Source organism: Carassius gibelio, chromosome A24, assembly GCF_023724105.1.
Source record: "Carassius gibelio isolate Cgi1373 ecotype wild population from Czech Republic chromosome A24, carGib1.2-hapl.c, whole genome shotgun sequence".
NCBI lineage: Eukaryota > Metazoa > Chordata > Actinopteri > Cypriniformes > Cyprinidae > Carassius > Carassius gibelio.
In genome coordinates, this window is record NC_068394.1 from 16,054,603 (window position 1) to 16,080,297 (window position 25,695).

Consider the following 25,695-nt stretch of genomic DNA (forward strand, 5'->3'; position numbering starts at 1 on the left):
AGTAGTGGGGCTTACGGCTGGGAGAGGCTTCGGTTAAGACCGGGAAAGGAATAATTCTTGTGTCCACCTCCTTTCATAGGGACATCACATGCGGCGTTCGGCCCAGAGAATCCTGCGATCTGCACAGCAGAGTAAGTAATCAACAGTAAGTATGTGTTCTTGAATAAGTAGTGGGGCTTACGGCTGGGAGAGGCTTCGGTTAAGACCGGGAAAGGAATAATTCGTGTGTCCACCTCTTTTCATAGGGACATCACATGCGGCGTTCGGCCCAAAGGATCCTGCGATCTGCACAGCAGAGTAAGTGATCAACAGTAAGTATGTGTTCTTGAATAAGTAGTGGGGCTTACGGCTGGGAGATGCTTCGGTTAAGACCGGGAAAGGAATAATTCGTGTGTCCACCTCTTTTCATAGGGACATCACATGCGGCGTTCGGCCCAAAGGATCCTGCGATCTGCACAGCAGAGTAAGTAATCAACAGCATGTATGTGTTCTTGAATAAGAAATGGGGCTTACGGCTGGGGGATACTTCAGTTGAGTGCCTGGGTGTGGATTACGGTGACGGTGGTGGGCTCTCGGGGTGGTGAGCGTCCGGCATTAACTCTATATATCTTCCCCACACTCTGTAACTTCACTTCAAACGATTTATTGTGCAAACACACCACTTCAGACACGGCACACCCACTCTTAGTGCAAATAGAGCCAGCACTCACCCAACGATGGCTCCGTCCACTTCACAACGTTATCACTCCCAGTCCAGATGTATACAATTGATCGAAGTCCCAGATCAGGTCTCTTAACTTCCCTCCGATAGTGATGGCGCGGCCTGGTCTTCACTTACTTTCCAGAGCTCACACTCTTTCTGTCCTGAATATCTCCACTCGATCGCTGATATATCTGTTGCACAGCCAGATAACCGAAACCCCACAATAGTCTTCAAATACCTCCACACGCCAGCCCAAACGTCCCAGGAATTCACCTCTCCTAGGGGAACACGTCCAAAGAGAAGAACCACACACGGGGGCAAGCCAACCAGGAAGAATCGCCGGGAGAACGAACGACCGAATAGAATCCACAACCCTGCATGGTCTCTGCACTTCTCTTTTTATGTGGTTACTCCGCCTCCATAATCCTCTCACAGATCGCCACATCAAACTCCCCACACCAGATGTCAATCTGTCATTAGCGTTGTTATTGCGACATCGGGCGCAACCCGGAAGTGGACCGGTGTTACCGCGACACCGTCCCGAGGGGAACACAAAATTCTGGCGGGACTTAGTTCCGCTTCCCTTTCGTCACCCCGTGACATACCCCCCTGCCAAACCGTTCTAGTCCCTAGAACGCCTTTCAGTCGCCCATTCTCCATAGCGTGCCGGGGGCCGACCTTGGTTCTCCCTCTGGGACCGTCGTGGTGGCGAGACAGGGTCGATGTCCGCAGGCATATCCATCGGGTCTCTGGGGGCCATTTCTGCGGGGACATTTCCCCGTTCTCCTGGGATCACGGCCCATCCTGCTATCCACGGGGCTACAGCTTCAGGCTCCTTTGGCGCCTCCTCTACGGGGCTGGGATAGTTCGGACAGGGGCGGATCATGTTCCGATGGACCACTCTAGCGGGCCCGGCTTTTCCTTCGGGCCGAATTGTATATACTGGCTGTCCAGGCCGCTGCTGGCCCTCGACCACGTATGGTGCATTCTCCCATCGGTCACTGAGCTTCCCCTTCCCTTGTCGCCGGTTGTCCCTTACCAGGACCCTTTCTCCGGGGAGAAGGGGGGCTTCCCGAGCCGTCCGGTCGTACAGCCTCTTGTTTTTCTTCCCAGCCGCTCGGATCCGTCCCGAGACTTGCTCGTATGCAAAATGGAGGCGTTGGTGGTGGCGCCTTACCCATTCGGTTACGTTCCCCTCCTCCTCGGTTGCTGCCGTCCCCAGCAATAAGTCGGTGGGCATCCGCACATGCCTGCCAAACATCAAATAAGTGGGGGCGTAGCCCGTGGTACTGTGCGTACTATTATTGTAGGCCTGAACCAGATTTGGTAGCGCACTCACCCAGTCGCTCTGATGTTCTTGGTCTAGCGTGCCGAGTAAGTTCAATAGGGTCTGATTGAACCGCTCGCATCCGCCATTTCCCTGGGGGTGGTAAGTAGTGGTATGGGTCTTGGTGCAGCCGTACACTTTACACAGCTCTCTGATTACCCGAGACTCGAAGTTTGGCCCTTGGTCCGAGTGTAGGAACTCGGGGCAACCGAACGGCTGGAAGACAGCTCTCCACAGAGCAGTGGCGGTGGTGTTCGCCGTCTGGTCCAAAGTAGGAATGGCCCAGGAGTACTTGGTGAACAAGTCGGTAATGACAAGGATGTTCTGATAGCGGTCTGCCGGCCGACCCAAAGTCAAGAAGTCCATTGCGACTATGTGGAGAGGAGCCTTTGCCTGGATGGGGACCATCGGTGCTCGTGCCTCCTTCCTGGCTTTGAACAAGGTGCAACGAGGACAGGCCTGAACGAAGGTACGTACCGTTGCTTCTAGGTTGGGCCAGTAGAAGTGTCGCCTCAAGAGAGAGACCGTTTTCTCGTGCCCTTGGTGGCCCAGCTGATCATGGTACGCTATCAAGAGCTCTTGTACTTGGCCTTCGGGGACAACGATCTGTCGGAGTTCCTCGTCCAGCCCCGGATCTCGGACAGACCTACAGAGTACTCCCTCCTTCACCTGTAGTCTGGCCCATTGTCCCAACAGCTTCCTTCCTGTTCCCCCTTGGGCCCGTTGTTCGGCCAACGTTGGTTTTCGGCCCCGTTCCAGCCATCGCATCAAGCCACTGATCTCCCTGTCGGCCTGCTGTCGCTCTTTCCAGCGGCAGGGGTCCCATCCCCAACTCACAGGCATCCCCTCATGTTGAGTCCCCGGCGCCTCCACAATGCCCACCATATACTCCTCTCCTTCGGGGTCTGGTGTGGGTTCCGGTGGGTCCCTCGGACCTTGAGCTTCCGGGAGTCGGGACAGGGTGTCAGCGTTGGTGTTCTCCCGTCCTGGCCGGTATCGGAGCTGGTAGTTGTAATTGGCCAACTGGGCCACCCAGCGCTGTTCCACTGCCCCCAACTTCGCCGTCTGTAGATGTACTAGGGGGTTGTTATCAGTTACTACCGTCACCTGGGCACCCCACAAGTAATCTTTAAACTTTTCGCTGAGTGCCCATTTCAGCGCCAGCAGTTCCAACTTGAAGGAGCTGTAATTGGCGTCGTTCCTCTCTGCTGGATGAAGGCTCCGGCTTGCGTAGGCTACGACCCGCTCTACACCGTCCTGTTGCTGGGCCAACACGGCCCCCAAACCCAGGTTGCTAGCGTCCGTGTATAAGACAAAGGGCTTGGAGAAGTCAGCATACGCCAGAATCGGCGCCCGCAGCAACTCGTCTTCCAGTCGCCGGAACGCAGCCTCACACTCGGGGCTCCATAGGATAGCCGGCGATCCGCGACCTCGGGGGCGTCCTGTCCCAGCCAGCAACTGATTTAGGGGCTTTGCGATCTTGGAGAAGTCCTTGATAAAGCGGCGGTAGTACCCCACGAAGCCCAGGAATGACCGGACCTGCTTCACCGTCTGCGGGGCAGCCCACTCTCGCACCGCCGACACCTTCTCCGGGTCGACCGAAACTCCCGCCGCGCCCACACAGTGTCCCAAGAATTTGACCTCCCACCGTAACAGATGCCATTTGTCCGGCTGGAGCTTCAGCCCATATTTCTCCATGGCCCCGAAGACCTGCTCAAGGTGTTGTAAGTGGGAGTCGAAATCTGGGGAATAGACAATCACATCGTCCAGGTATACCAAGGCGGACTCCATCAACTGACCTCCCAGGCACCGCTGCATCAGCCTCTGAAAGGTGGCAGGAGCGTTGCAGAGGCCGAAGGGCATCCGGTCCCACTCAAAGAGACCGAACGGGGTGGTAAAGGCGGTCTTCTCCCGGTCGGCCTCGGCCACTTGTACCTGCCAGTAGCCACTTGCCAAGTCCAGCGTGGAGTACCATGCCGAGCGTGTCAAGCCAGCCAGGGAGTCCTCAATCCGGGGTAGGGGGAACGCGTCCTTCCTAGTGACCAGGTTCAGCTTGCGGTAGTCGACGCAAAACCTCCATGCGCCAGTCTTCTTCTGTACCAACACGATGGGAGCTGCCCACGGGCTGCTGCTCTCTCTAACAACCCCTCGATTGAGCATACCTTGCAGCAGTGTACGGACCTCCGTGTACAGGGTAGGTGGGACGGGTCGGTACCTTTCTCTACTGGGCTCTGCATCTCCGGTGGGGATCCGATGTTGCACGACGTTGGTGCAGCCGTAGTCCTCTTCGTGTGCCGAGAAGACATGTTGCCACTTGCTCAGCAGGTCTCGCAGCTTCCTGGCCTGTGTCGGTCCCAGCTCCTCCCCTTGCAGGGAACTTCCCTTCAAGTGGCCGGGCACCTCCTCCCCTAGGCTCTGGGGCGACGAGCTCGCTTGGGTAAGGGCCACTTCCACCACCGCGGGGTGTACTTGGCGAAAGCTCACGTCCTGGTCCTCCCGCACCTGATGGGATTCTACCGGCGTTACCTTGACCAGCCGCTGATGTTTATGTAGGTGCACAACATGGGGCGTCCTGTTCCGAACTCTCACCGGGATCCGTCCTCTTCGTGCCACGGCCAAACCTCTGGCGACTTCTACCTGCTGGCCATCCCAGTGGGGCTCCACCAACACCCATTCCTCCGCTCCCACGTCCCGCTGGAGGACTCGCACCCATACTAGGGCCTCGCTGTTCGCTGGCACGGACAGGGCATAACGGCACGCTACCCGACCTGTCCCTTCGCGGCCTTGCCGGGCCCGGGACATCTGGATCCGTCGGCAGTCAGCGGCGACACGTTCCCATTCCTGTTGTTTGGCCAGCGAGATCCCTCGAGCGGGCGATGCCCGAAATAATTCTTCCCAACATGCAGATAATACATTCATACCTAGCAAGGCCCGGTGACTCCCCAGACAGTGGTCCTTTACGATGATCACTCCCTTCTGGGGCACGATCACTCCGTGGATCTCCAAGTCCGTCAGCCTGTAGCCAATGTAGGGGATGTCCAGACCATTTGCTCCTTTCAGGGAGAGCCAGGGAGCCTCCGTCCCATGCATCCTCTGATCTCCAAACAGCTCTTGCGACAGGCTCTCCGCGAATAGGGTCACCTGGGATCCGGTGTCGACGAGACAGGGCACCTTCACACCGCACACCTGGACCTCCACTACTGGGCTATGCCCGACCAGCCTGTCCTTGGAGCCTGCTCCGATGGGTGGGTCATCTAAGGGGGTCCCGACCACACGACCCACTGTGGCCGGTCGACCTAAAAACCCCCCTCCGAACCTCTTCGAGGACCACACTGTCGGCTGTAATGGCCTGGTTGGCCACAGCGGTTGCAGATAGGTCGTCCTTGCTCGTCCCATTCAAACTGGGGCCGGTTGGGCCGGTTAGGTCGCCTCCCTGCGTCCCTGTTCCCGTCCGAGTACACCCGGTCCCGCGAGATGGGCCTCACCTCTGGCCTGGTAGCCCCAGAACGCAGCTCGTCCACGAGCGTCTTGGTTAGCTCCGCCATCTGCTCCCTGACATCCTTTAGGAGTTCGAGCTTCAGAGTCTGTTTCCACTCTGCCATGTCGGGGACAGCCACTGCGGATCTACTTACGGCCGCACACACAGGGGGTTCTTGCACCTCAACCTGATCATTCTCCAATGCCACCGCTTCCTTCTTTAGGTCTTCGAAGGTGAGTTCCGGCTCCCTTCTGAATTGGACTCTAAGTCCCTGGCGTACCGGGCCTTCCCTTAGCCCCAACAGGAATTGGTCCCTCAACAGAGTCTCACTATCTCCGAGACCATGGTCTGGGCGTCCCTGCAGCCTGGTAACTCGCTCCCGTAATTGGAGGGCGAAAGCTCTGACGGATTGGCGGGGGCCCTGCTTGCTGCTGAAGAACTGGGCCCGGAGAACCGCAGTTGGAGTGGCGTCACCATACCTTTCCGTCAGGAATCTGAACACAGACTTGGCGGTGGTTCGGACAGCTTCGGGGGCGGCTTGGACTTCCCGCCGCGCTTCCCCGTCAAGGGAGTTGAGGGCAAACTGTAGCTGTTGGGTCGCGCTCAGTCCCTGTAGCCCGGCCAGATATTCGATCTGAGCCCGCCATTCGGAGAGGCGCACCTCTGACTCATTTCCTCCATATTTCTGGACCCAGGGGTTTCCCATGAACACTGGCATGACTCGGGGTGGGGCCCCCAGTGCCTCGTCGTCGGCCATCTGAGAATCCCTGGTCGCTCAACCCGAGGTGAAACCCTGCCGACTACGCCAAATCTGTCACAGGTCGGGGGGGCCAAGCTGGACTGCACCCACCCCTGAAACCCAGGATCACCTCGGGGAGCGTACCAGAAGAACCAGACGGACGAGAGTATAAAAAAATGAACAAGGTTTTATTTAGTTAAAAGCAATTTAAAAGTTCAGTGTTCCTTCCGTGTCTCCCGACCAGAACAGAGCCAGACCTCAGACGCTGGGAAGGCGTGGAGTCGTCAGCAATTCGTGCCTGTACGGGGCCAGCAAGAGCCAGGATAGTCTGTCACCCGTCCCGGAGTGAGGGGGGTTTCCGGGTAAGTAGAGCTCGTGGATGTTTCGGTCGAGACCGGGAAAAGGAATAATTCTCGTGTCCACCTCCTTTTACAGGGACATCACATGCAGCATTCGGCCCAGAGAATCCTGTGATCTGCACAGCGGGGTAAGTAATCAACAGCAAGTATGCGTTCTTGAACAAGTAGTGGGGCTTACGGCTGGGAGAGGCTTCGGTTAAGACCGGGAAAGGAATAATTCTTGTGTCCACCTCCTTTCATAGGGACATCACATGCGGCGTTCGGCCCAGAGAATCCTGCGATCTGCACAGCAGAGTAAGTAATCAACAGTAAGTATGTGTTCTTGAATAAGTAGTGGGGCTTACGGCTGGGAGAGGCTTCGGTTAAGACCGGGAAAGGAATAATTCGTGTGTCCACCTCTTTTCATAGGGACATCACATGCGGCGTTCGGCCCAAAGGATCCTGCGATCTGCACAGCAGAGTAAGTGATCAACAGTAAGTATGTGTTCTTGAATAAGTAGTGGGGCTTACGGCTGGGAGATGCTTCGGTTAAGACCGGGAAAGGAATAATTCGTGTGTCCACCTCTTTTCATAGGGACATCACATGCGGCGTTCGGCCCAAAGGATCCTGCGATCTGCACAGCAGAGTAAGTAATCAACAGCATGTATGTGTTCTTGAATAAGAAATGGGGCTTATGGCTGGGGGATACTTCAGTTGAGTGCCTGGGTGTGGATTACGGTGACGGTGGTGGGCTCTCGGGGTGGTGAGCGTCCGGCATTAACTCTATATATCTTCCCCACACTCTGTAACTTCACTTCAAACGATTTATTGTGCAAACACACCACTTCAGACACGGCACACCCACTCTTAGTGCAAATAGAGCCAGCACTCACCCAACGATGGCTCCGTCCACTTCACAACGTTATCACTCCCAGTCCAGATGTATACAATTGATCGAAGTCCCAGATCAGGTCTCTTAACTTCCCTCCGATAGTGATGGCGCGGCCTGGTCTTCACTTTCTTTCCAGAGCTCACACTCTTTCTGTCCTGAATATCTCCACTCGATCGCTGATATATCTGTTGCACAGCCAGATAACCGAAACCCCACAATAGTCTTCAAATACCTCCACACGCCAGCCCAAACGTCCCAGGAATTCACCTCTCCTAGGGGAACACGTCCATAGAGAAGAACCACACACGGGGGCAAGCCAACCAGGAAGAATCGCCGGGAGAACGAACGACCGAATAGAATCCACAACCCTGCATGGTCTCTGCATTTCTCTTTTTATGTGGTTACTCCGCCTCCATAATCCTCTCACAGATCGCCACATCAAACTCCCCACACCAGATGTCAATCTGTCATTAGCGTTGTTATTGCGACATCGGGCGCAACCCGGAAGTGGACCGGTGTTACCGCGACACCGTCCCGAGGGGAACACAAAATTCTGGCGGGACTTAGTTCCGCTTCCCTTTCGTCACCCCGTGACAATATCCTTAATATATTCTAATTTTGTCAAGAATTATACAAAAAATTGTCAATAAGCGCATAATTTCTTCTAAAATAGTCTAGTCTGGCTATGGCTATTCTGATGTTTCTGTTCAGCAGACCGAGGTTCAGGTTTGTTCCGATCAGAGCTTATGAGCGGAGAGCGCATTTCTCCATATATTACACTCCGCTCTCTCATTCCGTGGGGTCTCGCTCAACCTAGAATGGCCTGCTGGTTCGAAAATATGCAAGGAGACATTTAATTGTTTAGTAATAAACTGGTGTTTTCTGTGTCGCTGCAAAGGTGAAGTTGACGATGCAGACTCGCCACACCAGAGAGAAATTCACATTTCATATGGATTACAAAATCAGAGAGTAGCCTATTTATTTTGTTTTTAATATTTTCATTTAAAAGGGTGATGTCTAAATGTCTATGTCATTCTAAAGTGCAGGCTCATTTGTGAGTTGGTATATTACCCAGCTTGTAAGCGGTATATAGTTTCCCTTGTAGCCTTGACTGTTTTTATAACTTTACAGTCTGACAGTTTTTAAGTGTGTGTGTGTGTGTGTGTGTATTATTGATTTAGTTTGTGTATTCTTCTAGGATTGGGGCAGCAGAAGGATTAGGATTGGTTTCCTATTACTCTCGGTTGTGGTAGTCTTCACTGATTGCCGTGCTCCATAGTGAGGTGCTGTGTGTTGGTGTGCATGTGTGGGATTTTGTGTCCTTTTTCCTACATAGGAGAATTTTGGGACTTATTCCTGAAGAGGAGCTGGATGCTGACCCCAATCTGTGTGCTTTTTTTTTTTTTTTTTTGTTAATGTGTATTGTCATTTGTGAATCCTATATTCTTTTGTGAGTGTTTGTAATGTATTGTGTGGTTCCTCTGTTTTTGTATTAAATAAATCTTTTGTATAATTTTTGTCTCATACCTGACCCACTGAACTGAACCTGTGAGCTTATTCTTATTTAGAGTATTTCCCCTATAATCAAACTTGGGGTGGCGTAGTCGGTCTTATTTGGGCTTTTAATTTCGTTGCCCTCTAATTCGTATCCGCCACATAATCAAGCCAGAGGCGACAGCGACAAGGAACTAAAACTAGTGGTTGCCGTGTGTACTGCGTTTGAGCTCCGTCATATTCCTTTTATCGACAATTTTTTTTAAATCTTTAAAATCTCTTTTATACACCATTATTTTTGTTTCTATAATGTGTGAATATATCCTATATCGTATACTACAACAAAAACAATCAGAGCACCTGTCACAGTGTCTGGTCTGTGTATCTCTGGGTGTCCACTAGAGGTCTCACTTCCCCATATCATCACCCCAATTGATCTGGACTAATCACTGTTCATTGCACACAGCTGTTCCTACTCACATTGTTTGCACCTATCCATATATACCCGGTTTGTTTCTGTCATTGTCATGGAGTCCTTGTTTAATATGGAATTACATTTGGTTCAATTAAAATGAATGAAACTTTATAAAACTGAACTTTTTTCTGAAACTATTAAAAATATGCCATTACAAAAGTAGAAAAACAAAATGAAAATTTAACCGGCTCTTCAAATATGCTCCATTCTTTTTTTTCAAAGATTTTATTTTGCTAATCGTGGATTCTGAATGCATTGCCACAGATTTCGCTTACGCTTCGCAGTTTTTTGTTTGGTGTTTTGACACAATCTTCTCATGGGGGTGGGCTTAACAGTGATCTACCCGGATTGGATAGTGCACTTTTGATGGACAGGTGCTCTCTGACCGGGAAAGCATATTGGAAAGCTCTCGCTGTGATTAAATCTGGTCTCTACCGCACCCTGCTTTTTGTGTTCCCTGGTTTATGTTTCATGTTTCATGTTTTGGACTGGTTACCTGGATTTTGACATTTGCCTGGCTGGATTTATGATTCTGGAATACCCAAATAAACATTGTTATTGTATCTACCTGTTTGTTTGTTGCGCTTTGTGACAGAAGGACTTCATCATGCCCAGATCCAGTGGTGTGGGATTTTGAATCCGTTCCCCAGCCACCATGGAGGAGGGGAGAGGGAGACTCTTGAACTTAACCACCCTTCGACAAAGGGGGAATGAGGTGGGGGGTCTGGCTCAAGTGTTTCTTGACCATGGCAGTAGGGCTGGAATATAACGATGAGGCATTGAAGGACTTATTTAATCAATGCTTGGATGACCCTTGCCTCGGTGGGAGATGAAGGGGCTGGAGGTCCTGGACTTTTGGGGTTTCACCAAGTACCTACACCATCGTGGTCTATGGAATACACCAGCCACACCTGTGTCTCCAGACAAGATTGCCAATCTATGCCTGTGTATCCAAACAAGATGGCTACCAGCCAGGTGCCACTGCACAAGAAGGTTGCCAGCCCAGTGCTATGGTACAAGATGGCCGCCAGCCCAGTGCCCCTGAACAAGATGGCCACCAACCCCGAGGCACTGCACAAGATGGCAGCCACAGTCGACTTTCCAGAGTCGAGTCAGTTCCCCATTGATTTTCCAGAGTCAGGTCAAGTAGCCATTGACCTCCCAGAGTTGAGTCAGGTCCCGGTTGACTTTCAAGAGTTGAGTCAGGTTCCCTTTGATTTCCCAGATTCGAGTCAGATCACCATTGACCGTCCAGAGTCAGGTCAAGTCACCATTAACACCCATGAGTCAAGTAAAACCACAGTTAAACCTCATGAGTCAAGTCAGGTCACCTTTGATCTCCGTGAACAGGGTCAAGTCACGGTTGGTCTTTATGAGCCAAGTCAGATCACTACCGTTCTTCCAGAACTTCATCATGTCTCAGTAGATCTTCCAGAGCTTCATCATATCAAAACAGATCATCCAGAGCCTGGTCACGTCTCAGCTGAACTTCCAGATCCTCGTCACATCCTGTCTGTCGCACCCAGCAATGCTCTCTCAGCCTGTTATATTGCTGTCAAGTAGACTATTATGGCGGTGTAACCTCCAGAGGTGTTTTTTTGTTTCAGTCTTGAATGTGCTTTTCATGCACAGTCTGTTCCTTCCCTAGGTTACATCGTCTCTTCTGAGGGAGTGCGTATAGACCCTGACAAGGTTAAGGCTGTTGTAGATTGGCCAAGTCCAGATTCCCGTAAGGCCCTGCAGAGGTTTCTGTGGTTCGCCAACTTCTATCGATGTTTTATTCGCAACTTCAGCCAACTAGCCTCGCCTCTGACTGCTTTGATCTCCGCCAGAATGACATTCAGGTGGTCCGATACAGCTGAGGATGTATTCATCAACCTCAAAGCTGCTTCATTTCGGCTCCCATCTTAGTCGCCCCTGATCCCTCACATCAGTTTGTGGTTGAGGTTGATGCAACAGAGGAGGGGTAGATACAGTTCTATCCCAACGTTCGTCCTCAGATGACAAGATGCACCCTTGCGCATTTTTTTTGGAGAGAGTGTTGCGATGTTTGGGGTCCAAGAATCCTTCATCCTGGAGCCAACAGCTTTCTATGGTTGAGTACACACATAACTCGTTACCAGTGTCATCCACGGGCTTCTCTCCATTTGTGTGTAGTCTAGGGTACCAGTCACCTATTTTTCCAAGTCTGGATTCCTGAAGTCTCATTCCCCTCCGCTCACGCCTTTGTCCAGAGGTGTCACCACACATGGACCAGAGCCCGTGAGACTCTGCTCCAGGTGGGGGCGCGCACTAAGGCTAAGGCCGATCAAAGCCTCCAGTATACGTTGTGGGTCAAAACGTGTGGCTTTCTACCAAGAATGTTCCACTCCGCTCCGTGTCTAATAAATTAGCTCCCAAATTCATCGGCCCATTTACTGTCATCAAGATCATTGTTCTCATCTTAATCCACCGTCCCCGGTTCCATCACTGCCGCGACTCGTAGACGGGGAACCTACGTATTCGGTCAATCATATTCTGGACTCAAGACGGAGGGGATGCAGATTCCAGAGGATCTGCGCTGACTATTTAGTCTCTCTGTTTTCACCTTGTCAGATCATTGTTTGGCTGTTCCTGTCTGTTCACGCCTGTCCAGTTTACTTGCTACCTGTTTGTTTGTCCTGCATGTCTGCCTTCACGTCATCTTCATCCCTGGGATTATTCACAGCCGTCAACTTCCGGATTATCGTTTGTCTACACTCACCTCACGGGATCGTCACGCCCGGACTGGGCTGTACCACAGCGTCCCTGTGTCACTGAGTGTTGCCTTCCTTGGACTTTGTTTGCATCATCATCATCCCTGTTTCACATTTATTAAATAAACTCTCTTTACTTGCTATTGAATCCATCTCTTTATTTCATCACACTAGTTCAGGGAAAAAACACAGTCTCTATAGCGTGAAATCTAGGTGAAAGAGTCTCTATGTGCTGAGAATGAACTGACTTCTGTGAACACTGAGTCGGCCAGCTAAAGAAGTTTTTAATAGCTTGACATAAAATAGTTTTTAATAGCTTGAAAAATTTTGGTAAAAATGCACCAGTCATACCATAATTCTCTTTTTGTTCTCATGTCATTACAGAAATTAGATTTACTGTAGGCTACTATTCAGTCCTTACACATACCCTGTAGACATGTTCTTGTTACTGTAATGACTTTCTGAAGGTAGAAATTAATTTCTACTTACTAATGTGTCGAACGAAATGTGTGCATTTTTCACTAACCCAACACTAAATATGATCTTTTAGAAAAAATGGTCAATAACTGTTTTGCAAACTTTTTTTCCCTCTTTCATTGAAAATAAAGAACTGAATCAAAGAACGACTAAGTCACAAATTACTGGCATCAATAGTTAAGTCGACTGAAATACAGGATACATAATAAAAGCAAGCAAACAAATAGAAACAAATGCAGATATACTTTTAAATTGCTTTTGGGGGGAAATGATTAAGGCACTGGACTAGGATCATCTTTCCAGTGTGCATGTGTTGAGCGCTTGTGTTTGTGCACTTTATCAAATAAAGTCTGAAAGGCTGTGTTAGGTTCTATGCATACAATAAGAATTTGCATAACTTGAGTAAGACACAACGCTAAGACATTTACCAGGACAAAAACAAACACGAGGACATCAAAAGCCTCACCAAACCTGTTAATGGGGTTTCTTTGTTTGCTGAAAGCAAAACTAAAATATTACATGGTCTTGAGTGAAATGCACTTAATCATTAACAAGAACAAATGAATCATGAGGAACAATCTTGCATTCATGCATTTAAACGCCTGCAGCCCGCTGTGAAAGAAGATTTCCCTGGAGTTTAAGATAGCAACTGCATTATAATAGCTACAGCTTTATTAAATAAATGAAATAAATTTTTTTACTGTATTTTATTAGATTATTTTATTTTCATACTTGCTTATTACAAACAAGACAGTCAGTGTCTAAAGTCATAAATAGAAATTGAATACATGCATTACATGTCAACAATATTTATTTCTACATTTTCAAGGACTTTTCTTGAATCTTAAACAATGCTACCTGTCTTTGGAAATTTCTTCAAATAAATGACAAACAAAAGCTAAACTGTTTTTGCTGCTTTTGTTTTGTTTTGTTTTCTTTTGTTTTCTTTTTCTAAAACTTGTTTAGCCAGTTATTTTAGTATCTACAACTCTCTGAATTTACATTTAAAGTTATTCTTTTGTATATGCAATCAATTAAAAAAATATATATTTTCTTGTAGTTTTTATTACCTATCAATAATGTTTTAAAGCCTAATTTATTTGACCTTTTTATTTAATTTATTTGATCTGTATATATATGTGACAAACAGACAAACAATTAAAACAAAAACAAACACCATACAGAAAAGAAAAAAAAAATTAAGTACCAAAGACAGCAACCAGAGCCAAAATAGTGTTGTTTTTTTTTGTTTTTGTTTTTTTACACAAACTTAAGCCTCATTCATAGGGGAACATGACAGGGCGTCTGCCACAACGTTTTCAGACCCTCTAATGTGCTTAATATCAAGGCAATAAGCCTGAAGAAACAAAGACCAACGTATCAGCCTTTGGTTAGGACAGTGAAGAGAATTTAAAAACGTCAAGGGGTTGTGGTCTGTATAAATAACAACAGGTTGACTTGAGCCAACATAGATGTCAAAATGCTGTAACGCCCAAATCAACGCTAAAGCCTCCTTTTCCACCACGGAATAATTTAGCTGGTATGAGTTAAACTTGCGCGAAAAGAAGCTGACAGGCCGAACAACCCCCTGTTCATCAGACTGTTGGAGAACAGCTCCAGCTCCAACCTGACTTGCGTCAACCTGCAAAGAGAAGGACCTTTCAAAACAAGGAGCCGCAAGGACAGAAGACGAACACAATAGAGACTTAACATTTTCAAAAGATAGCGCACAATTTGACGACCATAAGAACTTTGTTTTGGTTTTCAAAAGATCGGTAAGTGGTGCAACAACTGACGAAAAGTTACAGCAAAAGGAACGATAATAACCCACTAAACCCAAAAACCGCATAAGCTCTCTTTTGGTAGTAGGTGCAGAGTATTCTTGAATAGCTTGAACTTTTGCATTTAATGGTCGAACTTCACCACTTCCGACCACTTTACCTAAGTATGTCACAGTGGCCCGAGCAAAATCACACTTGGCTAAATTCACAGTCAAGCTAGCTTCCGAAAGGCGCATCAAAACTGCATGCAGACGTTGTAAGTGCAAATCCCAACTGTCACTGAAGACAACCAGATCATCTAAATACACAGCACACCCCTCAAGGCCTGATACCACACGATTCATCAGGCGTTGAAAGGTGGCAGGAGCATTTCTAAGCCCAAAACTCATTACTTTGTAGGAGTAAAGACCTGATGGTGTAATGAAGGAAGAGATTTCTTGAGCTCGCCGAGTCAAGGGCACCTGCCAGTAACCTCTTAGCAGGTCAAGTTTAGTTACATACCTAGCTGAGCCTACCTGGTCAACACAATCGTCCACCCGAGGGAGTGGAAAACAATCAGGCTTTGTCACAGCGTTTACCTTTCGAAAGTCTGTACAAAACCTTACAGACCCATCAGGTTTTCCTACTAATAGACACGGAGACGCCCAGTTGGAACACGAAGAAACTGCAATATCATTTTCTTGCATATACCTAATCTCTGCTTCCATCAAATCTCTTTTTTTCTGGTGACACACGATAATAACGCTGTCTAACAGGGGAAGCATTACCCACATCAATATCATGCTCAACCCAATCTGTTCGAGACGGCGTATCTCCAAACAACCCAGGGAAACTCCGCAAAAGTGCACTCAACTCCGCCACCTGCGAAGGAGACAAGTGGACCAGATCATCGTTTAACCTTTCCAAAGACTCAGAATTATTTAAACGTCCACGTAAAATACCATCATCTGGTTCTTTACCCTCATTCTCCATTTGCCCGGAGCAAAACCCAGCTCCAACACCTGAAACAGCAAGGAGAGCAGAACAAACAGGGTTTACTTCCCCATTAGACTTCTCATAATATGGTTTCAGTAAATTCACATGATATAATTGAGTTTACTTTCTCCGAAACGGAGTGAAAATCTCATAATTTTCATCACTCAATTTACGCTTCACCACATACGGGCCTTCAAATTTTGCCTCAAAAGGAGAAGATGGCAAAAGACGTGACACAAGAACTTGGTCTCCTGGCTCAAAAACACGACATTCCACCTGGCGATCATACAACCGTTTCATGCCTGCCTGTTGTTTTTTTTGTTGAACTCTGGCCAATGCTCTAGCCTCAATTAACCTCTGTCTAAACCCATAAACGTACGACAACAGATTTTTCGGTGAGTCAGAAATTTTGACGGAACTTTGTAACACTCCCACAAGCCCACGAACTTTATGACCGAAAACTAAATCATTGGGACTAAACCCAGTGCTTTCGTGCACAACCCCACGTGCAGCCAGTAGTAACCAGGGCAAACCCTCCTCCCAATCTCTGTCCAACTGCACACAATAAGCACGAAGAAGAGACTTCAACGTTTGATGAAATCTCTCCAACGGTCCCTGGCTTTGCGGATGATGCACACTAGCAAGATTATGTTTGATTTTAAGATGTTTTAAAACCTGTTGGAAGAGATGAGAGGTAAGGTTAGTACCCTGATCACTTTGAATGATTTTAGGAATGCCAAAAAATGACATGAATTGTGACAAAGCTCTTACAATTGATCGCGATGTAATTGTTCGCAATGGATAGGCTGAAGGAAAACGTGTAGCCAAACACATGACCGTAAGCAAATATTTGCTTCCCGATTTTGAAGGTGGCATAGGGCCCACGCAATCAACTATAAGATGTTCAAAGGGATTACAATCAGCAGAAATCGGATGTAATGGAACTGGCTTGATTTGGCTTACTGGTTACCTGACAAACGTGACATGACCGTATATAGGTTGAAATATTGCTCTTTAAATGTTGCCAAAAAAAATACTGCAAAACACGATCATAGGTCTTACGCACCCCAGAATGCCCCGACTTTTCGTGTGCAACCTCCAACACGCCACGCCGAAATTTTGTGGGAAACACTACCTGAACAATAGGATCTCCCACAAAATTCTCACCATGAGGACTCCATTTCCTCAACAATAACCCATCTTGTACAAAATAGCCTCTAGTCTTATCTGATACATCGCCATCCTGAAGTGCAGAGGTAAACAGCTCATCCAAAGTGGAATCTAACCGTTGTTCTTTACTCAGCTCATCTGCAGACAGAGGAAAAGGCAGAGAAGACAAATCAGGTACAGGCAAAAAAATGTGCTGTGCCTTTAGCTCACTTCTTTCTTGAGGCTTCAAATGCTCCATACTTTTAGCCATAGCGCGAGTTACAACACCCACAGGGTCTACCACCATTTCGTACTCACTCAACTCTCCACTAGATGAAACCATAGGAGACGGAGACGCATTTGGCCACACCTTATCTCCTGCTAATTTGTTTCCCAAGATAAGGTGTACACCCTCAATTGGTAAAGCAGGACGCAAACCACTACTACTTCCCCAGTCACTAAGTCAGAGTGAAGCTTAACCTTATGAAGAGGAACTGTTAATGTATTTAAGCCCATACCTCAAACTAAAACACTATTACCAGTTTCAGATTGCACTGAAAACGGCAAAATGGACTCTAAAATAAAAGAATCCATAGCACCTGTGTCACGTAGAATTCTGACAGGAACTTCAACTCCATCTGACAATGACACTCGACCTTCTGTAATAAAAGGAGCATAAGTGGACAAATAATCATTAAACAGTTTATCCTCAGACTCAGCCCCACTAGAATGAACAGAATTTGCCACTGCAGCAGGCTTAAACTTATTTACGTCAATCTGTTTATTTTTCTCTTTAAGTATAGGGCAGTCCCCTTTCCAATGGCCTTTTCCCCGACAGTAATTACATATTTTAGACGAATCAAACTTCCCTGAAGAAAAGCATCCACCCTGAGAACCAGCATATGTAACACGATTCGCGGCAACTTCACGTGTTCTCCAATCAGCAGCAGTGTTTTTATGAGTGAGCACAAAGTCATCAGCCAACAATGCTGCCGCCTCAGGAGACTCAATTTTGTGCTCACTGATATACATCGCAATTGGATCAGAAACGGAAAGTTTAAATTGTTCAACTATAATCAATTCCAGCAGTTCCTCAAATGTTTTGGCCTTTAGCGATGCACACCAACGAGTAACATGTCGTCTTAAATCTTGCACAAACTCCAAATGAGTCTGTCCTTGCTCCTTTTTACAAGACCTAAAACGTTGTCGATATGTTTCTGGTACACACTCATATGCTTTCAAAACTGCGAATTTAACGGTTTCATAATCTCTACAGTCATCTGTACTCAAAGCAGCAAAAGCTAACTGAGCCTTACCGACCAATACACTCTGTAGTAACAGAACACAATCGGTTTTAGACCAACCTTGTAACACCGCAACACATTCAAACATAGTAAAAAAAACATCCGGATCAACCTCATTAAATTTAGGAACAAGTTTTAAGCTTTGATTCAGTGGAAACTTCTCACTCTGACCAACAATTGACCCAACGTCACCAACTTTACCTTCTTCAATGAGCTTCAGTTTTAAATACTGCAAGTCCATCCTTGCTTTATCCAATTCTATTTTATCACGCTCCGATTTCTGCTTTATTTTCTCATGTTCCATTTGTAACAATAATAACTCTTTTTGCTGGTCAAAAGTTAAAGCAGACTGTGTAGTCTAACTTTTTACATGCTGGTCACTTTCACTCATTTCAGCTGTCAGAACTTTCTTATCAACCAGTTTATTCCTCAGCTCAGTTTTAATACTACTTTCTTTTATTCTCTTATCGCTAAGTTTTACTTCATAATATTCAGCGATATTCAAAAGTTGTTCTTTTGTACACTTATTTAACAACACGTACGACGGCGATTCAACAAACTGGTCAATATCAGCCATAAGCAAATAAACCACAGACTGAAAGTATTCAAATGTGCAATCAAATACTTGGAAATTAGCCCACTATCTAACTCCCAAAAATCTACCTACTTAACTAAAACCTAAATCTTCATGTGGATACTGGCGGGGGGAAATTAAGCACACAAGCCCAGTGGGTGGAACTGCAACTGGTTAAACCAGCGACAATTCTCAACACCATGGAAATGCTCCCGAGACAACCGCTACTACCCGCGTTCACCACAACTCTACAAAAAATAACAAAACCCGATATGTTTCAAAGGAAACACACCGCTAAACCTACCAGGGATAAATTCCAAGTCAAAACAAACACTATTGCACAAAAGAAACTTACCAGTCGGAGGATTCAAACGACGACCAAACAACTAGCTACACCAAACGCTTTCAGCTATCATGACGTAATTATTCAAATTGGGATCCCCCAAACGTCACGACCAAATAATTTCCAATCCCCTTTAAAGGAATAGAAAACAACAAAACAATCCAAATAATCAAACATGTTCAACTAAGGCATAGAATTAGCCTAAGAACGGACGAGCCCCCATTTGTTACGTCCCGTGACTCAAAAAGGAGACGCAACAAAAACTGGGACATAAGAAAGCCAATTCGTAAAAAAAAACTTTTATTTAGCTCAAACAAATATACCAAAACGTCTTAAGATAGTATTCAAAGGCAGTAATGGCATCCTAAAGATATGTGCGAGAATGTAATATCCTGTGGTGTGGTCTCGTGATGTGTGCAAAAAAGAAACATCAAACTATAACGAAAAACAATCAAGTTGGCCGCCCGCTCTTCTGCCATCAAGCTTGCTTCTTATAAAGAGGCAAGGGAAATTGGGCACAGGTGTCACGGATGCAACCAGGTTACGGGGGGCGGAGTCATCCGACGTCTACTGGAAAAAAGCCCAATGAATACCCAGGTCGTCACAATATATATATATATATATATATATATATATATATATATATATATATATATATATATATATATATATATATATAAGAAATATGAGCTGCCATACTAAACTATAATATTAGTTTCTTTTTAATAAGATGGACAATCGTCACATATAGCCATCTGTGAGGTTTTTTTGTTTGTTTGTTCAGCAACAGTAGTACAGTATATCAAATCTTGAGCAGATATAGTTACAGATCTTGACTCTTAAGCAAGGTTTTATCGTAATATCTGAATCTATCGATCTAAATCCTGTGGTAAATGTTTGTTATCATTAATCATTTTATCTTCAATGTCTGTGTTCCACACTCGTTCCAGTCAGTAGATAAAGCGCCAGACTGTAGAGTTCAAATATCATGTAATCTGATCCTCACATGTAACAATGAAACTAAGTTTGGATGAAAGTATCCAGTAAATGGCTACTTAAGATTAATAGCATACCGCCAAAAAGTAACTCAACATCCTCATTACATACCTCAATTACTCTGTCAAACCTGTCAAACACAAATTAATCGTAAGAAGATGAGAAAACAAACAAAGCATCTGTAATGGAGGAGCAGAAATCTCTGATACAGTATATGGCAAGGTATTAAAGTAAAACTCTTCCATAGGCTCTCTACTGCATTTGATGATATAATGCATAAAATAAACCAACAATTGTAACGGACAAACATGTATTTGATGATCTACATGCATTTTCAATGAAAAACCTCTCAAACTGACAAGAGAGTATTCACTGTGTTTCCTTCAATCCTTTGCTTTTTCTATAATTAAAGTTTGCCAGCTAATGACCTTTGAATGTTTTGACTGGATTTGCAGCATTTGTTGAATCTACTTTCACATTTGCACATTTTTTTTTTTTTTTTAAAGATTGAAGCGATATAACTTACCATGTAAAACTGGACTGACTGGACAGTTTCAGCTTGAATTTGACCAACAGGAAGACTTCAGTAGCGATAATATTATGTAATAAAGTGCAGTACATTTTCAACACTGCTAAAGATCATCATGAACAATCAAAATTATTATATAGTACAATCATATAAAAAATGATCAGTAAGCCATGGCAGAATGTTTTTTTCTATTATATTAATGTTAACCCATTTCATTAAAACTTTTATATATACAAGATTTAACACATTTTTAAACTCAGTTTAAGTTTATTATAATTTAATTAACTGAAATAGGTAACTTTTCTCAAACTTGCCATTTTAATAAAATGCACAATCAAATAAAAATAAGTATTTAGTATTTCAAAAAGAAAATGTTTTCACATAAAAAACAAACAAAACAAAAACAAACAAATCACTAAAAACAAAAAACATGTACATGCTTGTATTTGCTCTAGCATGGTTATTATTTTTAATTAAAACTAAGAATATTTTGTTGTTATTTTTATTGTTATTTTTATTTTTATTTTATTTATCACTGTTATGTTATTATTGTTAAGACTAAACTAAAATAAAAACATTTTTTGCCTTGGAAAGTAACTCAAATAAATTGAAGCACTGTAATTATAAGTGGAAATAAAACGAAACTGAAAAAAGAGAAAAGGAAACATGCAGACAAACAAAAAAGAAGCTAATGAAAATGCACACAACAAATCCTAAATAAAAACTTAAAAGACATAAAAGCGCAAAATTTGGAATGAAAACTATAATAAATATGGAAGTATATAAATACTTCTAAAATACCAGCACTGTATGAGATCAAAACGAGACCTCAAACTGAATTTCTAGATGTATAAGGAAGCTATGGAACTGAAAAACTGCATGCCAATCATTTTTAGGGTAGGAGTGGAACTTTAATCTTTAATCTTTTTTACTTTATTTTTTTAGATGACTTCCTCCATCAGGTCTTTAAAAAGGTAGTGCAGTGATCAGTTGTCAGGTCTCATCCAGCATCATCATGTCTGTCTCTGCTCTGCTCTCAGCTCTGCTGCTGCTGGCATCCACAGCCTCAGCCTCACACTTCTATGGAGGATCAATGTCCTTCAACTCCAGAAAGAACACTGATGGCACCTATAGGGTGAGAACTTTATTATATTTCTTCAGTTATGGGTACTTTTAATGAGGATTTTTTTTTTTTAATTAACTAAAATTATACAGTACACCAGTCAAAAGTTTGGAATAAGGTTTGTGTGTGTGTGTGTGTGTGTGTGTCTTCTGCTCACTATGATTTGATTAAACGACAGTAAAAACAATAATATTTTAAATATTACTATAGTTTAAAAAAAATGTTATACTACATGTACTGTATACTATATGTTAGGTAAAAAATGTTATCCTATGCACTGTGAGTTGCTTTGGATAAAACTGTCAGTTAAATGCATGAATTTAATTTTTAATTTTTATTTTACAATCAAATAATAATAATAGCATATTAGAATGTTTTTTGAAGATTTATGTGACACTGATGATTGGAGAAGTGATGCAGAAAATTCAGTTTTGATCACAGCAATAAATTGCATTTTAAATATATATATATATATATATATATATATATATATATATATATATATATATATAATATATTTATACCCTTGGTAAAATCATAATTACATATTTTTTGGCTATACGTGTGAGAATATATTGTTTTGTGTGTATACATATGTCTTTTATACATTTAAGATAAATGTCACATTAAAACATTTTTTATTTTTACATGCTTTCAGAATTTCTATTTGCTACTTCTTTAAAATAATTTTATGTATAGACAATTTTGTCATTTATCCTTGTCCTACACCCAGATGTGAGATCTTAAATTATGACAATTCAAGATTAAAACAGTATTACATTAACATAACAACATAATTAATATTTAGGACAGGAATTATGAAATCAACCTTAGTAAAGACAAAGGAATCTGCCATTTTATTCCAGAAAGTTGATGGTAATTATATCTATGCAGGAACAATGAAGGATGTTAGGGGTGTTGTAGCAGACATTGGAGTTTGATTCCTAGGCTTATCAGACAGTAGCTATAATGGTTTTATTTTGATAGAGTACTTAAATCTGTATTATTATTTTTTTCAGGTGGATATCCGCTTCAAGGAGGCCTATCATAGCTGTTATGCAACTGACTCCTGGACGTGCAGGTCTGGAAATTGTGGCAGTAGAACCTCTTTTGTGGGTGGTCAAGTGGACACCAGTCCCAATGGTGGTAGCTGGTGCCAGACTGAGGCAGTGGTGAAAAGAACCGTCCCCAACAATAGCCCATTTCAGCTGCAGTAAGCACAATTAATCATTTTGACCAATCTAATTCACCATAATATAATAGTACTGTAGAATATAACTAGTTTATTACAACTGGTTTACTATAAATGAAATGCATGTGTGAACAGACAAAGTAGTTGCTGCTGGATCTACACCTTATATAACGTATATGGTGGAAACTGGGGACTTCTCACACATATTGACCTCGGAGAGAGATCTGACACCTCTAAACCCAACACATCTCCAGTCGCTACCACTCTTCCCATTGTAAGGTAAAATCATCAAATTCATCGAAAGATTTTTGCCTGCAATAAAACTCCTCTTTTTCTATCTGCTTCTTAAAGAAATGTACAACCTCCATTCATTTGTTTTTTTTTTTTTACATAAAAAAATATATATATTTCATGTCCAATTTATACTTTTAGGATTAAACTAAAAAAAATAAAAAAATAAGACCCCTTTAAAGAAAACATGTACATCCAAAATTCTGATCTCCCTTTAATCTGTTAAACACTGTTAAAATGCTCAGCGTTCATAATGTAACCAACAAACAATGATGTTAGTGTAATACTATTACAAAAAAATTATATTGCACATGTATTATATTTTCATAATTTATAATTCGTTTCCATATTATTGTATCCATTATTGTCTCCAGTAGGTGGCGATATTGGTGGGAATATAAAGGTTTCCCTGGTAACAGATTTACACAAAACAGCAACAAACTTTGAAATGTGCAGTGCTCATGTTTATTCAATAAAATCATCATCACTATTCTTGTCTTTCCATCCCGACATTTAAGAAAACCTCCTGAAACCATAATTTAGACTTGGTTGTACCATTTAAGACTTTGTATGGACTTAAATTTGATGCTGTTAGATTTCAGACTTTTTCAGGACCTGTCAGCTTTCCTAATTTTTGAGAATGCCATTGTTTTTCACTCACTGAAAGTCTCATCGGTCTGCGCACCACTCTCTGCTCTCTTCTGCACACATCTGACGGTAGCAACCTGTGGTGCCGTAGTACCCAAACGGCTCTACTGAGCTGACCTTGTATTGCTTGATATACATTTTATTTTATTAGAAAATAACATTTGACATTTATTGAATTAATTATGTCAAAAGCCTTTGTTGTCTTGATGGATGCAGATTGCTATGGAGCCAGAAGAGTCTCAATAAAGATAAATGCACACACTACAGTCACATATGCACACATATGATTCATACATGCACACACATAATTCATAAATACACACACAGGATACACAAATGCACACAAAATTCACAAATGCACACACAAAATTTAAAAAGCACAGAAGATTCACAAATGCATACAAAATTCAGAAATGCACACAAAATTCAGAAATACACACAAAATTTAGAAATGCAAACAACATTTACAAATGCACTCAAGATTCACAAATGTAAAGGACAAGATTCAGAAATGTATTTCTGATGCACACACACATATATCTTGATTTACAAACAAATTTGAGACTCCCTTGACTTGGAGACTTAGGTCTCTGCAGAACAAAAGTGGGCGTTTATCACCATGTGGGTGGTTTAAAACTGCTGGGTGTTTCTGAATCATGCAATCTAAATGATCCCCCTTACTCAACCCCACCCCTAAACCTAACGTCACTATTACATCAACCAATCAGGTATCATGGTGTAAAAACACCTTGATCTTGTAACTCCCATTACTTTCTTGCCGAGACCTATACTTGTTGACTTGGCTGGACACACAAATGCCTTTTTTTAAACAGGGAATGATCTGCAACCAATCAGATATCTCCCTTGTTTTAGCCAATCACAAGAATGCACCCCACGTGGGGGATTGTTTACTTATAAGCCAATCAGCGAACGACTCACTTTCCTCACGCAGCGAACGACTCACTTTCCTCACCCAGCGAGCGACTCACTTTCCTCACGAGTCACGCAGCGAACGACTCACTTTCCTCACCCAGTGAGCGACTCACTTTCCTCACGAGTCACGCAGCGAACGACTCACTTTCCTCACCCAGCGAGCGACTCACTTTCCTCAGCGAACGATTCACTTTCCTCAAGCAGCGAAGTTGAGCGAACGATTCACTTTCCTCACGCAGCGATCAACTCACTTTCCTAAGCGAACGACAGCCGCAGACCCACTTTTCGCAGCCAGAGAGCCACTTTCCTCTTGCAGCGGACCACTGACTATCTCTTCATGTAGGGACTGAATATTATAATTAAAGTGACTTCTATATTGCATCCAAAAGAATATTTAGATATATTTAAATATTCAAAAAGGTTTAAACATTTTTTTTTTTTACTTTCATTAAAATATTTCAATAAAATGAAATAATTGCCTATTGCAAATTTATGAATCCATGGTTAACTTTTTTTCTGCAGTCACTGGGCTATATGTATTGAGACACTTTTAAATTTATATTGTGTAAAAAATAATAAAAAATAAACCTGAATTGTAATCTAAACATCTGTATTTTCATACAATTTAATAGCAATTGCTGTGTGAACACGTTCATGTGATTGGCCTATAAGTAAACAACCCCCCCTCATGGGGTGCATTCTTGTGATTGGCTAAAAGAAGGGAGATATCTGATTGGTTGCTGATCATTCCCTGTTTAAAAAAAAGCATTTGTGTGTTGAGCCAAGTCAGGGGAGTCTCAAAATTCACACACAAATGCAGTGAAGTTCACAGACCGCAAGCAGTTTGTAAATCAAGATATATGTGTGTGTGCATCAGAAATACATTTCTGAATCTTGTCCTTTGCATTTGTGAATCTTGAGTGCATTTGTAAATGTTGTTTGCATTTCTGAATTGTGTGTGTATTTCTGATTTTTGTGTGCATTTCTGAATTTTGTATGCATTTGTGAATCTTCTGTGCTTTTTAAATTTTGTGTGTGCATTTGTGAATTTTGTGCGCATTTGTGCATCTTGTGTGTGTATTTATGAATCATGTGTGTGCATCTATGAATCCTGTGTGTGCATATGTGACTGTAGTGTGCGCATTTATCTTTATTGAGACTCTTCTGGCTCCATAGATTGCAGTCTAATAAGTACTTC

General features: G+C 43.8%; 2 protein-coding genes across 3 annotated transcripts in view; one reads left to right on the plus strand and one right to left on the minus strand.

Annotated features, from left to right (window-relative positions):
• Nucleotides 1-307: 307 nt before the first annotated feature.
• On the minus strand, nt 308-6,265 carry LOC127946115 (uncharacterized). Its single transcript, XM_052542417.1, has 3 exons — nt 5,347-6,265; nt 711-5,284; nt 308-451 (listed from the first exon to the last, which is right to left on the minus strand). Exons 1-2 carry the CDS (start codon nt 6,263-6,265, stop codon nt 1,326-1,328), a joined length of 4,878 nt encoding a protein of 1,625 aa, XP_052398377.1. The 3' UTR covers nt 308-451; nt 711-1,325.
• A 15,021-nt stretch (nt 6,266-21,286) lies between these two features.
• The window catches only part of LOC127946469 (uncharacterized), a 48,282-nt gene continuing 43,873 nt past the window's right edge, over nt 21,287-25,695 (plus strand). Inside the window, exons 1-2 of one of the 2 annotated variants that reach the window (XM_052543068.1) lie at nt 21,287-21,445; nt 22,453-22,646. In XM_052543068.1, coding sequence (XP_052399028.1) covers nt 21,326-21,445; nt 22,453-22,646 — 314 coding nt within the window. In that variant the 5' untranslated portion in view covers nt 21,287-21,325. The remainder of the gene's footprint in view (nt 21,446-22,452; nt 22,647-25,695) is intronic. The other variant, XM_052543067.1, reaches the window with a different exon arrangement.